The sequence below is a fragment of the Papio anubis genome, chromosome 2 (genome assembly GCF_008728515.1).
Source record: "Papio anubis isolate 15944 chromosome 2, Panubis1.0, whole genome shotgun sequence".
Lineage (NCBI taxonomy): Eukaryota > Metazoa > Chordata > Mammalia > Primates > Cercopithecidae > Papio > Papio anubis.
In genome coordinates, this window is record NC_044977.1 from 166,240,344 (window position 1) to 166,256,829 (window position 16,486).

Genomic DNA, 16,486 nt, shown 5'->3' on the forward strand with positions numbered 1-16,486 from the left:
TAAGAAGTTAAAAAAATAACAGATGTTGGCAAAGCTGTGGAGAAAACGGAATGCTTATACACTCTTGGTGGGAATGCAAATTAGTTCAGCCCCTGTGGAAAGCAGTTTGGAGATTTCTCAAAGAATTAAAAATAGAATTACCATTCCACGCAGCAATCCTATTACTGAGCATATACCAAAGGAAAATAAATCGTTTTTCCAAAAAGATACATGTGCTATTATGTTCATTGCAGCGCTATTCACAATAACAAAGACATGGAATCAGTCCAGGTGCCCATCAAAGGTAGATTGGATAAAGAAAATGTAGTACATATATACCATGAAATATTATGCAGCCATAAAAAAGAACAAAATCATGTCGTTTGCAGCAGTGTGGGTTTAGCTGGGGCCATTATTCTAAGCAGATTAACACAGGAACAGAAAACAAAATACTGCATGTTTTCTGTTATAAGTGGGAGCTGAACATTGGGTATACATGCTCACAAAGATGGGAACAGTAGACACTGGGGTTTCCAAAAGAGGCAAGAGAGGGAGAGGAGTAAGGGTTGAAAAACTACCTGTCAGGTACTATGCTCACTACTTGGACAGTGGGATCATTAGAAGCCCAAAGCTCAGCATCACACAATATACCCATAATACTCCCTGTATCTAAAATGAAAACAAAAAATTAAAATTAAAAAAGATCTCTTCTCCATAGTGATTATTGGAGGTACAGAGAGAACTTAGGAAGCCTCCCAGTCCCATTAACAGTCACTTCTCAGGAGCCCACAATCTTTAAGGTGCTACATGAGGTGTGTGGAAGCCATCTGGTAGGTCATTGCATTTGAGAGTCCCTTGGTGAAGAGAAGGAAACTTTTCAAATTGAAACAGTCTTCAGCATATTCTCTGAAGGTATCTATTTAAGAGATTGCCCTTGAGATTTTCTTTTTTTTTTTTTTTTTTTGGAGACAGAGTCTCACTCTTTTGCTCAGACTGGAGTGCAGTGGCACCATCTTGACTCACTACGAGCTCCACCTCCCGGGTTCACACCATTCTCCTGCCTCAGCCTCCCGAGTAGCTGGGACTGCAGGTGCCCGCCACCACACCCGGCTAATTTTTTGTATTTTTAGTAGAGACGAGGTTTCACTGTGTTAGCCAGGATGATCTCGATCTCCTGACCTTGTGATCTGCCTGCCTTGGCCTCCCAAAGTGCTGGGATTACAGGCTTGAGCCACCGCGACCGGCCGGGATTCTTTGTTTTTTAAAAAAGAAGATTTGGATTTACAAATAAATGGAAAGCACCCATCTAGATCAGCCCTGTCAAAAGTGGCAGTCACTAGCCACATGTGGCCACTGAGTACTTGATATGTGGTTAGTCAAAATTAAGGCATGCTGTAAGTATAAAATCCTCTGATTTTCTTTTCTTTCTTTCTTTTCTTTTTTCTTTTTTCTTTTTGAGAGGAAGTCTCACTCTGTCACCCAGGCTGGAGTGCAATGGTACAATCTTGGTTCACTGCAACCTCCACCTCCCAGGTTCAAGCAGTTCTCCTGTCTCAGCCTCCTGTGTAACTGGGATTACAGGTGTGCACTACCATGCCCAGTTAATTTTTTGTATTTTTAGTAGAAATAGGGTTTCACCATGTTGGCCAGGCTGGTCTCGACCTCCACCTCAAGTGATCCACCCACCTCGGCCTCCCAAAGTGCTGGGATTACAGGTGTGAGCCACCACGCCTGGCCAATCCTCTGATTTTCAAGAGTTCATATGAATAAAGCAATGTAAAATATCGTACACTTTTTTCCAATTGTATGTTACAATATTTTAGATATAATGGGTTAAATGAAATACATTATTAAAATCAATTTCACTTGTTTCTTTTTGCCTTTTAAAAATGCGGCTAGTAGAAAAATTTAAATTACGTGAGTGGCTGGTATTATGTCTCTATTGGACAGCACTGATCTAGATTTACTAGGAATATACTTTTACTAGCCCATTCATTTTATGAAGTTATTTGTTTAACTGTTAGGATTACATATTCATGCTGCAGTATTTACCAGCTATATGTTTGAAATCAATCAGGAAGTAGATTTTTTTGTTTTCCTTTGTGAATGCAATTAGTGATTTCTATTGTTTTGTTTCATTTTTCCAAAATTTCGTTATGATATGTTTAATTTCCAGATGGTGATTTTTTAGTTTTTTTTTTTTTTTTTTAAAGGGATAACCTCACTGTCTTGGAAGTAGTTACCTCAGCATATTAATAATTATTTTACAAAACAAACAAAACATCTCTTAACATTTCTCAGTCAGTGTGATGGCTCATGTCATGGTTGTGTTGCTTTAATAGATGATACTTTAAATTGCATTATTGTTTTCTTTCTTCTCATGACAGCCTACTATTATAGAGCTGCTGCTTTTTTGATGCAGGTAGAATAGGTTGGAGCTCCAGCCTTGAAAAGTTTATATAGTAAAGCTTTAACTACTGCAGGCTTTGGGGACTTTCTGGGGCCTGTTTACCTGCCTCTCTAGTCTGAAGGGAACAGTTCCTAGTTATGGGATGTGAAGAGATTCTGTCACTTGACTGAGTAGTGAATGCTCAGGGCTGCTTTCCTGTGATTCTGGCAGAGCCTCCTCAGAGAGGCAGGGCAAAATAATTGGCTGTTATGCTACAGATGACAAGTGGGCCCTAGGGGCTGTGTGTTTTCTCAATATTGGCTTTTCTGGATGGCAGGGACAAGTAACTCAAAGATGTTTTTGTGAATGTCACTAAATAGACATGGTATAATATAATCTGTTCATTTCTTACCTGTTAAATAGCATTCACCCCTTTCTCCCATCTCGTTTCATAAAAAAGACTGTTTTGTTAGGAAAACATTTCATTAGGGTGACTGACTTGAACTGTATCCATAGACTTCTTTCCCTAAACACATTTCCTTCTTGTGCTTCACAGATAATTAAAAAGCTGATTGAAAGAAAACAGGCACAGATTCGAAAAGTTTACCCTGGACTTTCATGTTTTAAAGATGGAGTTCGACAGATTCCTATAGAAAGCATTCCTGGAATTAGTACGTATAGACCTTCTTTTAAAAGCGAAATTTTTTAGTAATGCTGTGATTTGTGTTTGAAACAATTTCCAGAATGCAGTAACTTGGAAAGCTATATTGCCCTGCCTGTCTCTGTGTTCTCTCTAGTCTTTTAAGAAAGGCAGCAAATGTCATCCTTTTATGTCTTCCCTACCACCCAATACAAACAAACCAAAGGGAGCTTAGATGCCCCCTTGTAATAGCTGTTAATATCCACCGTTTATTAAGAGTCTGCTATTTGTAGCACAGTGCGAATTATTACGCATATGCAACCTTGAAAGCAGGGAATCGTATTTTATAAATGGGGAAATCGAGTTCCAAAGCAGTTAGATCATTTACTGCTAAAGGGCACATAGCCAGTAACGGTCAGAATTAGAAGCAGCCCAGTTCTGATGTCCAAACAACTTACTGTTTGCACCGTGTCTCATTGCCACCAGGGTTTTAACCTCCAAGGTCTGTGCCTGACTAAACTAGTCTCCCCAAACTTCTAAAAAATATTATTTGTTATGTGTGATGGAAATTGTATACCGTGTTTCATATTCCCCATTTTACAGTAGTTTTTCTAAGGGTTCTTGGCTGTATGTTAGAGTTGAGTTGTATTGGGTTAAACCATACCAAATAGTTGTTTTTATAGGTCAAAAGCCATTGAATATCATTTGGCAATTTTATTCAGTTCAAATCCAAGTTCTTTTTAGTATATTCAAGCATTAATAAAAAAAACAAAATCAAACAAGCAAAAATTTTCCAGAAAAAATAAAATGTTATTTTGGCAAGATATATCACTTTATGACATCTGCCCTATGGGAGATCTTACTTTTATGCTAAATCCAGAAATTCTACTTCCATGTATTATCTCTGTTAATGACATAATAGCAACCAGATCATTGAATGCCTACTTGTGCCACACATTTTTCTGTGCTTTTTTTTTTTTTTTTTGTACATCAACTACTCTCAATAGGGATAAAACCACCTGATTTTTAGGGTTCTGTTTTATAGATCGATAAACTGAGAGACAACTTACTCTTATTTAGGGTGAGTTACCTTTTAAGGAAAGAACAGGAAATCACATCCAGATCTGTCAGACTCCAGGCTGTTTTCTATCTGCTACACTAAACTTTCTTGCATTACAAGCGGGGCCTTAGCCAAATAGAACAGAGACCAGGACAGAGTTTGTTCTGACCTAAAATAACAGCTTAACTCTTTTACAGGGTCATCTGCAAAACATTTGACTTTCAGTTTAAAAAATACACATGCCCACAGTACTGTACATATTTATTTTTTATGCTCTCCACTGAAAGGTTGGTGCTCCTGCTTTAAAAACAGTAACATATGGGGCAGTGTTATTAGTCTTGGAAATGTTTTATGTTGTTAGCGGTATAAGGAAGTAACTAATTGCCATTAATTTCAGTCTTTTCTCAGAAGTAGATTTTTATTGAGGCATGCCTGTAATTTATTGTTTTTGATAAGTATTAACTATGTTACTCTCTTGACCAAAAGCACTTCTCATTCAGTGTTTCATTTTGTTGACCTATAGGAGAGACAGGCTGGAAACCGAGTGGAAAAGAGAAAAGGTAAGTATGACAGGCAAAAGGATGTTAATGGAAGTGATTATTTTCCCCCCACCCAGCAACTTAAAGAAAATGGGCAAACTAATTGTGATCACTCACACAACAGTTGGTGGGTTTTGAGTTTCCTAAAACATTCTGGAATGGTTCCAATTTTAGGTTTTTGTAAGAATGAGCTGAATAGTAATCAGCTGGCAATAGGGTAAAAATCTAATCATTGCTCCTTGTTTCCCTTTTTCCTTTCAAGTAAAGAGCCCAGAGACCCTGACCAGCTTTACAGCACGCTCAAGAGCATCCTCCAGCAGGTGAAGGTGGGTGTCCTCTTTATTCACCTCATGCACATATTTTGAAATGATTTCCCACATGGAATTTCCATATTAGATACCTTACTTTTTTCTTTACCCAAGAGCCATCAAAGCGCTTGGCCCTTCATGGAACCTGTGAAGAGAACAGAAGCTCCGGGATATTATGAAGTTATAAGGTTCCCCATGGGTAATGCCATTAACATTTTCTAAGTATAGATTTAAAACTGGATGGCGGTGTGGGGGACAAATGGTTGCTGAGGTTGATTTGTACTCCTCTGTTTAGGGTAGGAAGTGTATGACGGGTGGTGGGATTCCACGCACCGTGGAGGGGCAGTGATGGCAGAGAAGTGGGTGGCTGTGTTCATTAGAGACATTCTGCAGCTGTCGTTTAGAGCCCACATGAGCTTAACGACACTAGACACAGAAAATCCAGGGTAACTGCAGATAGCACTAGGTATGAAAGCTGGTACTTTAGATATAACTTTGCTTATATTCTAACTGTTTGGTGCAAATAGAAAACATCAGCTTATCCTCTTGATATGCTTTGAGTCTGTCGTAAATAGGTATTCCTTTTCATAATTATTCAAGATAATAATGAAAGAAGTTAAACTACTTGACTGCTGTCCTTTCAGAGGGAGAAATTCTACTTACCACAATTCTGGATTTTCCATGCCCTTGATGGGTACTGTTAGTGTCACTGTATATACTCTTTAATTTAAGCTTTGTCTCATATCCAAAATCAAACAAAAAAGGATGTATTCAGAAATGTAGAATTGTGCAGTTTGGTGCTTTGCCCACACTATGCTAAAATGAATGATTAATTGAATCAATTGAGAACGCTCAAATTAAACTAATTTGGCATTGTGTGGGTGACAGACAGTTAGCTGAAATGTTTTCTTTTTATCAGCTATGTGGCCATATTTTTGGAGAGAGCCAGAGTCTTCTGTCTCTTTTCTACTTGTAATCTATTCCAGGTGCTAAGAATTGTGGAAGTCCAGCCTGAGTAAGGTAGTGAGACCCTGTCTCTACAAAAAGTAAAAAATTAGCCAGGTGCAGTGGCACACGCCTGAGGCCCCAGCTACTTGGGAGGCTGAGGTTGGAGGATTGCTTGAGCCCAGGAGTTTGAGGCTGCAGTGAGCTGTGATTGCACCACTGCACTTCAGCCTGGGCACTGGAGGGAGGCCCAAAAAAAAAAAAAAAAAAATTATGAAAGTATTAAAAATGTGAAAAGGAAGAGTGAAAGGGATGCATTAGCTCCTTGATAACTGAGTTATTTATAGGTGTTTTCTATAGCACTTAAATGTTTCACATGAATATTTTATATATTTGTAGTAATGATTTCAGTAGCCTACACCCCTTAAAGTGGACACACATCTATATGCTTTTCTTTCCCTCTTCTCTCTGCCTTACCACTATTTATTTCAGTACAAGAAAATAAAGGGTAGGGTTGAGTCAGTCTAGCATTCTGAATGGAAGGCTGATTTGGGAATCAGTATTGTCCACTATGTGCAAAATATGTTAAAACTCTGTGTCCATTTCTAACCATAAATTAACTGATTTTTGTATCCTCTTCTCTGGACTGTCTCAGCTTCTTTTGTGAAACCCTCATGGGAAGTTGTGTCAGTTTGGGGCCCTTTCAGCCCCGGTCCACATGCACTCTGAAGACGTGCAGCGATAGGTCTAGCAGATCCCATTGATCATAGCCTACTTACAGCCTGCTTTCTGAAAGTGTTTTGCTTGGTCCAGCCTGTGAAGGTTGTGAACTTCTCCAGTTGGATACCACCTGTGTGCATAGCTGAGTCTCACGAGAGGAAAACTGACCTAATTGAGCAAGGCCAATGATGGGCTGAAATGTGTGCTGGACAAACTTAATTAAAGCTATAAATGGTGTTCTTCAGTAGGGCAGTATTTTTTTTTTTCTTGGTATTGTTTAGATGCTGAGTAAAATATTTAGTTTTGTCCCCAAGATTATCTTGTATTTGAAGACAAGAATGACAAATCAATAATTTTACATTTTCCCATTGTTTCCTTATTTGATTTTTCTAATAACGTTACTTTTCTTTCCCCATATTCTAAAAATGGATGGGATTTTCTCTCATATGGATGGGATCTAACCTGTTTTATTTAGGGAGTCACACACTGGACATCACCTGTATAGTCCGGCCCAAGCATGACTTCTTGTTACCCATGGATGGCTAGGCAGGGTTTTCATGCTTATCCACAATTCCCAAATTAAGGGGAAGGGACATGAACACAGAATAATTTAATGGTGTCTCTATATTTGGTACCACCCATATTTAGTCACCTTTTTTAACCCACCTCATTTTGTCAGTTGAAAAAACTCTAAGAAGGCCAGAGGAAGAAAAATGCTATCTATAGCTATAGAATAGAAAGGAAGTATTCAGAATTGTTTATAGTTATTCAGAAAAGTCCAGACACCTCCATAATTCTTGCTTTGTTTCTGTTGCATTTTAGGCTCTCTCCATCTTTTCTTACCCACCTCCTAAAAGTAGTTCGAAAGCTTTTGGACAAACTTCTTTGTGTTGTGTCATCCTTTTGCTCCCCCTCCACCTTTTTGGGGGGTACATGTTTCTTCCTTTTAAAACGTTATAAACATTATATTGGGCAGCATATCTTAAGTGGTAGACATTTAGGTGGAAAAGTGAAAGGAATGTAAACATCTCCTTTTACTTAGGGCCAATTTCATTGTTTTTTTCTTCCTTAAATGAGAGAACATTTTGATCTGTTCAGTCACACTTGGATGGGACATTTAGTGTGGATTTGATGAGTCTTTGTGTTTCTTAACGCTTTTAGATTTTTCTCTCTCTCCAAATTGTTTTAGTTAGAGAAGAAAGAAAAGTTGAAAGTTGAATTTATAGATGTGATGACATACACTCTAACCGAGATAGGCTTTAATCAAGAGATAGGCAGAAGCAGCTTTTTTCCATTTCTTCTTTGATGCTTTTGTGGTGGATTTAGGATATTGATGCAAATGAATTTCTTCCCATTTGGGGATATTGTACATAAATTTACTTACCTTATTAAATGATGATCCCAGTGTATTTGGTTATAGGTTTCTTTCCCCTGGAAATTTTGTAACATGCTTAGAATTTGGGATATTGGTAGTCAAAAGTGTTTCCCCCCCCCCATTTAACTTATTTTTCCACACATAGTTAATACAATTATAGCTTTTAACAATAAAGCCAGACTTCAAGACAACCAGGGAACCATAAACAGACAAATGTTAGCATCTATTCTAATCTGCATATAATTCTTTAAATTAGTCCTGACAGTGAGGACTGAGGAAACCCCTCTTTAGTTTTATCAGTTTAGCTGGAGTACTGTTTTCACCTGTAAAATTCTGCCATTTAAAGCAAGCAGCTATATTGGGAAATTCTTTGCAATAGTCTCACAAGGCTTACTTGCTTTAGAAAATAGATTATTAAATGAAGTTTGTTATTCTTATTTCATTGATGGAGCTTGAAGCAAAATTCATTCGAATCATTTTACATGCAAGGTCACTGGTGTGTTCACAGATGTATTTATTATTAGTTTCTCTACTTTATCTATATGACACCAAAACAACTGTGAGTTCAGTGAAACAAACGCAGTCTGATAGTTTTAAGTAATTAAATGATTCAATACCAACGTTCCACCTGCTCTGCTCCATATAGATAGAGCTTCTTCTGTGTAATTCTGAATGAATAGCTAACAGTAGTCAGTTCATCATACTTATTGTTGCTAATCTACTTAGCTTCCTTGTGCTGAATAGGGGATTGAACCAGATGACTAATAATGGTCCCTTTAATGCTAAAATGGCTGTGATTTGACATTTTTAAAAAACCCACAAGAGAATGAACATAAGATTTAAGAACTGTTTTCCTTGATCATAAGAATTTCTCTTAAATAAAAGCATTGGGATGATAAAAATGTAATCAAACCAACAACATAGATTTCTTTCCCAGTCCCAGTTTTGTCAGCTGGTGTTTAAAATGAGTCAAAGATTGCTAATATTTTTTTTTCCTGTGCAGATCTGAAAACCATGAGTGAACGCCTCAAGAATAGGTACTACGTGTCTAAGAAATTATTCATGGCAGACTTACAGCGAGTCTTTACCAATTGCAAAGAGTACAACCCCCCTGAGAGTGAATACTACAAATGTGCCAATATCCTGGAGAAATTCTTCTTCAGTAAAATTAAGGAAGCTGGATTAATTGACAAGTGATTTTTTTCCCCTCTGCTTCTTAGAAACTCATCAAGCAGTGTGCCTAAAGCAAGGTGGTTTAGTTTTTTACAAAGAATTGGACATGATGTATTGAAGAGACTTGTAAATGTAATAATTAGCACTTTTGAAAAACAAAAAACCTCCTTTTAGCTTTTCAGATATGTATTTGAATTGAAGTCATAGGACATTTTTATTTTATGGAATAGATTTTAATCTATTTACTACTATTAAGGTAAATTTTCTATGGCATGTCCATTAGCTGACTATTCCATGATAGATGATTAGGGGTTTCCTCAAAACCTGTGTGTGAGGAAATTGCACATAGTAGCAAAATTTGGGGAAATTCATAAAATTTTCAGACCGTGAATGTTTCCATTTTTTTCTAATGGAATGTGAGAGTTTATTTTTATTTTATTCCGAAGGACTTTAAGGAAGGGATACATGATTTTAAAAAAGCCTGTAAGAGGTGAAATATGTGATGTTTGAAGTCTCATTATAGACTTTTTATATATATTTTTTAAAACACTCATCTAGATGAGGTGCTTTGAGCAGTTCTGAAAAATGCAGTTCCAGGAAAGCAACTGCTTTGATTCCTAAGGAAGAAATTCTAAATAATGCAAACTTTTTAAATAAGCATCTAGGTTTTTGATAATTCTGTGTACCTGCAACAAACTTGTTAGTACATAACCACTATTTTAATAATTATTTTCTCTACACAAATGTGTGATATCATATTTGACTTTGCTTATGCAGGCCATAAGTTCCAAAAGATAATTTCCCTGGCCACAAAGGCATAAACTTGAAAACACATGAGATTGAGTCAACATGCTTTAATCGGAAAAGATGTGTGGTCTATAAATGTATCCATCTGGTGAATCCTTGTTCTAATAAATATTTTTTTTTCTTTTCTATGATACACACAGCCACACTGATAATATGTAAATGAACATTTTCCTTTTTATATCTCCAGATTATGTTTATTGTCTGAGGTAAATTAAATTCCCACCAGGGTTTGCTGTCAGTATTTTAACACCCACATTAGTATATGGGTCCAGGGTCATAACCCCCTAAAATCCATCATGCAACCTTATTAATCTATCTTGGGATTCCAGTTTAGTGCTTGGATTTATTTCCTGATTACACTACATAGAAAAGTGAGACATCTGCCATCCCAGCTCTGGGAAAACCAACTAATATACAACCATATAAATGAAGGCCATCTTGATGGTCTCAACACTAATTTTTTATGATGCAAATTTATAAACTGATTTTTGTAAAGGACAAACTTTTAAAAGTGTATTTAACTTGATGTTTTCTATCAGCATAAATAAAATGGTCATGAATAGTCATTAAAAACAGTTGCCAGTGATAGTCTGCATGAAGGAAAAAGACCCCCGCAAATGGCTGAGTTGGAAGTATTGTTTTTGATATGTAACAGATATTCAGAATGCTCACACTGAAAATGCCTCAACTTTTTAAAGTATAAGAAACCACCATGAGTGGTGTCTAGATTTCTAATGAAGAATGATGATACAGTTTGGATTAAGTATCTTGGACTGGTTTTAAACAGTGCTTTGTACCGGATCTGCCGAAGCATCTGTCCAGCCTGGTATCCTGTGAAAGTTTGTTATTTTCTGAGTAGACATTCTTATAGAGTATTGTCTTTAAAATCAGATTGTCTCTTCTATATTGAAAGCATTTTTATGTTTTCTAATTTAAAAATTAATATTTTCTTATAGATATTGTGCAATAAAGCTGAAGTAGAATGTGTGGTTTTTGCAAATGCTTTAACAGCTGATAAAATTTTACATTTGTAAAATTAATATATTGTACTGGTACAAAATAGTTTTAAATTATATTTTAAAAAGCTTCCAATCTTGTGGTGTGTTTTATTCATTCAGTAGGCTGAGGTTAACAGAACAAATTATGATCTGGTTGATGACCATCAGTTGAATCCTTAAACCTTCTATCTTAAGCATTCTGTTGCATTTGGGGGAGGTTTCATAAAAATCCATATCTCATCAGTAAGAGGTTTTCAGGAGAGACGCTTACTCTGTCTTTTGAGTTTTCCACTGCATTTTACCCACTCACCCACTAAACAATAACAAAACGATCCATTGAAAGAAGAGTGTTGTCGGTTTAGAAATTAAAAGAATTTTGTTTTTATACTTTGCATCTGTGAAATATATGAATGAGACAGAAATACAGCCGATTTTTAAACGTCTCCCATATGAGCTTTTAATGTTATTCAAAATGATGTCTGTAGGAAAGAATACTGTATCCTTTTGGGGTTTGAGAGGACCCAACCAAGAGAACCCCTCTTCTCTACTGAAATCTAGACCAACTGAGAAGTTAAAAAAAAAAAAAAAAAAGGCATATGATGGCCAAAATACTACCTTTAATACTAGTAAAATGGATATTGGAGAATGTGGCTTCCTTTTTATCTGTGGACAATGGGCTTTCTAATGCTGAAACCCAGAGTGTGATTGACCAGCTGCTCTGTACCACTGTTCTGTACTCCAGAATGTTACTGACAAGCTGCTCTGTACCCCACTAATGGGGCAGGGACTTTCCCATTAAGCTTAGTGCAGCCCTAGAGCAGTGGTGCTCTCTGAAGGCAGGCCAATCCTGAAGAGGCCCAGGTGAGAGCGGGGCATATCAGCCTATGTCCGTAATAACCTATGGTAAGTATGTTACTACTTAACTCCTTAATTAGGCAAGCCCCTCCCAGGGGAAGAATGAATGAGGGGACAGAAGGAAGCCAGGAGATGATGTATGTCCTCCTACAAGGAAGTAAACTTTTGTAATGGAGAATAAGTCTACTTCAATCAATAATTACAAATTGGTCATATTTATTAGAAGTGAATGGTGAGAGGGAGACTTTGAGGTTTTCATGTTACCTGGACGAACGATTTGTATTTCCAGAAACTAAGAAGTAGAAACAGGATCAGACTGAAGTACTATGGACCAGTTAATTATTTGTCACCCCTTTAAGCTGATATTCTTTAGACCAATCCTCAGTGTTTATTTAAAAGGATTTTAAGTGCTGCACAAGGAAGGGTAACTGGCGGCAGCTCTTGTCGTTAGAGCTATTCTGCTCTATCCCTTAACTAGCATTCTCCTCTTAGCAAAGTAAAAATGCCAAAGAAAAGCCATCAGCGATTCTGGAATATCAAAGGTCAGAATGGTTGCAAGTTCTTACTTAAGAGGTAGTAATTAGGTTGACAGTTTTTTCATCTGTTGAAGTATATGTTTAAAATTCTTGACCATTCAGACATTTTTTCCTGGCAGAAAAAAGGTGTCTGTGTAGGGGGTAGTGGAGGGTGGGCAGGGAAGGTGGTGGCAGGGACTGAAATCAATGGCTGTGTTTGAGTCTTAAAGCTCCTGGTATTAAAGTCGTATTTACTTTCTCCTTTGGGTATATCAGTGCTATCAGTATAAGTGATGATGAAGATTGGCAGGATAAAAACAATGTTAACTAATGTCTCAGGTAAAGAGTTGAAAATGAATTTAAAGAGAAAAAGAGCAGATGAAAGATTTCCAGGTACACTTTGGAGGAAGAGCTTCAGCAAAGTAAAAAAAAGATGCTGTAAGGAAGTGAGAAAACCATAAGCATTATGAAAGATCCTCTTTAATGTATTTATGTATATTTATGGCTTGATTATTTATGGAAACATCTTTACTTTCTTATAGAAAAAGGAAGCTAACAATGACAAAGCTGGAAATTTTCTTTGGGTTTATTAAAAAGCAGTATTTCAACAAAGCAGAGAAAAATTAAAAGTCAAGCTTCCTGCTCCCTCTTCTTATTGGGAAGTCCGACACAACCTTCACAGGATCAGGAGTTGAAAAAGATGAGAAATGATATGTGTAATTTGTGTGTGTGTATTTATATACAGTCATGTACCACTTAACGATGGGGATACCTTCTGAGAGATGCAATGTTAGGTGATTTTGTTAGTGTGTGAGCATCGTAGAGTGTACTTACACAGTCCTAAGCTCCATAGTATGGCCAGTGGCTCTTAGTCTAGAAAGTTGTATAGCATTTTACTGTAAATACTGTAGGCAACTGTAACACAAAGGTAAGTATTTTAAACATATCTAAGCATAGAAAAGGTGCAGTAAAAATATGGTATTATAATCTTACGGGACCACCATAGTATATGCAGAGTATTGTTGTCCAGATATCTTCATTTGGCATGACTCTGGGTGTATGCATGAAATTTTATGAGCTGAACCAAGGGTTACCAGTCTCAGTTTATCTAGGTTTGAAGTTCTTTAAAAGAAATCCCAGAGAACTTGGAGGCTAAGGACCTTCTGAAAATAATGCACATGTTTACATGTGTACACTTTCTGCATATCAGTTCACTTGGTCCTTGGACCCTCCCAAAGTTCATTGGTGAACCCCAGTTTAAGAATCTTTGCTCTCACGAGTCTGGGCAACATAGCGAGACCGTATCTCTACCAAAACAAACAAACAAACAAAAACAAACAATTAGGCCAGGCATGGTGGCTCACGCCTATAATCCCAACACTTTGGGAGGCTGAGGTGGGCGGATCACGAGGTCAGAAGATTGAGACCATCCTGGCTATCATGGTGAAAGCCCATCTCTACTAAAAATACAAAAAATTAGCCTGGTGTGGTGGCGGGCGCCTGTAGTTAGTCCCAACTACTCGGGAGGCTGAGGCAGGAGAATGGCGGGGAACCCGGGAGGCGGAGCTTGCAGTGAGCCAAGATCACGCCACTGCACTCAAGCCTTGGCGACAGAGCCAGACTCCGTCTCAAAAAAAAAAAAAAAAGCATCTTTGTTCCGTCAACCTGCCATCTTCTAATGTTAACAGATGGACATCTAGTTTCTACTTAAAAACATCTGTGAACGGGAAATTTGCCTTTTTGTGCAATAGTACTGTTCAACAGTGGGATAGGCAAAGGTTTGTAAGAAAGCCCATAGGTTGGGTTGAAGTCAGCTGTTTGTGACCAAGCTCTAGTTCGAGTTTCCCACAGAGTACTATTAGTGTGCCAGCACTGTTCCTATCCCTCAACACACCCAAGCATACTTGTACAGTTGTAGCTATGTGCACAACTCAAGATCCTGTCTATGTTTTAAAAACATTTTTAGGCTGAGCACAGTGGCTCACGCCTGTAATTCCAGTACTTTGGGATGCCGAGGCGGGTGGATCACCTGAGGTCAGGAGTTTGAGACCAGCCTGACCAACATGATGGAACCCCATCTCTATTGAAAATACAGGCCGGGCGCGGTGGCTCAAGCCTGTAATCCCAGCACTTTGGGAGGCCGAGACGGGTGGATCCCGAGGTCAGGAGATCGAGACCATCCTGGCTAACACGGTGAAACCCCGTCTCTACTAAAAAATACAAAAAACCAGCTGGGCGAGGTGGCGGGCGCCTGTAGTCCCAGCTACTTGAGAGGCTGAGGCAGGAGAATGGCGTGAACCCGGGAGGCGGAGCTTGCAGTGAGCTGAGATCCGGCCACTGCACTCCAGCCTGGGCGACAGAGTGAGACTCTGTCTCAAAAAAAATACAAAATTAGGCGTGGTGGCGCATGCCTGTAATCCCAGCTACTTGGGAGGCTGAGGCAGGAGAATCACTTGAAACTGGGAGATAGAGGTTGCCGTGAGCCGAGATTGCATCATTGTACTCCAGCCTGGGCAACAAGAGCGAAACTCCATCTAAAAACAAACCAAAAACATTTTTAAAAATTGAGGTATAGTTAACATACAATAAAATGCACTGGTCAGACCAGGCGTGGTGGGTCATGCCTATAATCCTAGCACTTTGGGAGGCTGGGGCAGGAGGATTGCTAGAGCCCAAGAGTTTGAGACCAGCCTGGCCAAACATGGTGGGACCCTGTCTCTATTAAAAAGCACAGGTCTTAGGTGTTAAGTTTGATGACTTTTGGCAATTATCTGCACCAGTATAATCACAACCCTAAAGACAGGACATTCTTATCACCTAAGAAAAGTTCCTTCACGCCTCTTTCAGGTCAATTCTCCTGTCTCCAGAAAACCACTTCTGATTTCTGTCACCATAGATTCCTTTTGTGTGTTACTTGATTTCATATAAATGGGGTCATAGTTTGTACTTTCTGGGGTCTGGTTCATCCACATTGTAGTATGTATCAGAAGTTCATTCCTTTTTATTGCTGAAGAGTATAATATTGTAATATTCCACAATTTATCTTCTCAAGTTTAGTGGACATTTGGGTAGTTTCCAGGTTTGGGTCTTACAATAATGCTGCCATAAACATTTTTTGTGCAGGTCTTTTTGTAAACATATTGGTATTCTCTTATGTGAATACCAAATAGTGAAACTGTTAGGTCACGAAGTAGATGAGGGCTTAATTTTATAGGAAGTTCCCCCTGCCCTTGTATTAACCTGTGAGGCATTTTTTATTTGAGTTCCAATATTCACTGTTACCTATTCCTTCTACGTTTTACATTTATAAATTACAAATTTGTTTGTAAATTATATGTTTTCTCTTATTCATGTTATTGAAAAAATATTGAACAGGATGAGGGAGAGGATGAAACTTTCCATTATGATGCTGGATACCAACTTTCAAGATGCCAAAGATCAAAATCACTCGCGAGTGTGACCATGCAGCTGTATGTGAACTCACCTAACAATCCCGATCCAGGCTACATTTCCCACCTTTTCTATAATACCAAGCTGGAATAAATTTTAATTACTCTCTGTTTTACTTATTACACGTATCTTCTTGCACAAATGCTACTTCCCAACACCCTTTATGATAGAACGCCATACTCATTATCTTGAGTCTATTCTCATTAGACACATGCTTTTCTGCTCAAAGCTGTAGTCAGGATGTATTTAATGTATGTGAAGATGGTCTCAAGTGAATGTAAAACACTATATAAAATTTTAAGTTGACACTATAAATTTTAAAAAGGCTTTTTACCTAAACCAGTATTCAAGTATTGTTAATATATTATTTTATTTGTACTGGCACTAAGTGGGTTTGAACTAGCAGAATTTAGTGCAGATAGTCAATCTGTGGATGCTGCATAGATTCCTATAACCAAGTAATTTCCTCAGGAATCTACCACTTATTGAGCACTTAGTAAGTGTTAAGCACTTTTCTAAGCATTTTATATGTACTAACTCACTGAATCCTTACAATTCAATGAAAATACTGAGATACAGAGAGGGAATTTTCCCAAACAGGCAAATGCAGGGATTCTGGATCCAGAGTCAGTGCTCTTCAATGCTATGCAATGCCACAGCTACATTTAAAGAATGATGGTCCTAGTTTGTTGCAGCATGAAGTATCTGGATATTAAGGCTACCAACTGTAGTT

The 16,486-nt window shown here is 37.9% G+C and overlaps 1 protein-coding gene across 3 annotated transcripts in view; it reads left to right on the forward strand.

Annotated features, from left to right (window-relative positions):
* Nucleotides 1-11,027, forward strand: part of KAT2B (lysine acetyltransferase 2B) — a 117,145-nt gene extending 106,118 nt beyond the window's left edge. For 2 of the 3 annotated variants that reach the window (XM_003895163.5, XM_021934909.2), the window contains 5 exons: nucleotides 2,925-3,039; nucleotides 4,592-4,628; nucleotides 4,870-4,933; nucleotides 5,030-5,114; nucleotides 8,959-11,027. In XM_003895163.5, the coding sequence (XP_003895212.1) occupies nucleotides 2,925-3,039; nucleotides 4,592-4,628; nucleotides 4,870-4,933; nucleotides 5,030-5,114; nucleotides 8,959-9,152 (495 nt within the window). In that variant the 3' untranslated portion in view covers nucleotides 9,153-11,027. The remainder of the gene's footprint in view (nucleotides 1-2,924; nucleotides 3,040-4,591; nucleotides 4,629-4,869; nucleotides 4,934-5,029; nucleotides 5,115-8,958) is intronic. The other variant, XM_009201782.3, reaches the window with a different exon arrangement.
* Nucleotides 11,028-16,486: the final 5,459 nt, after the last annotated feature.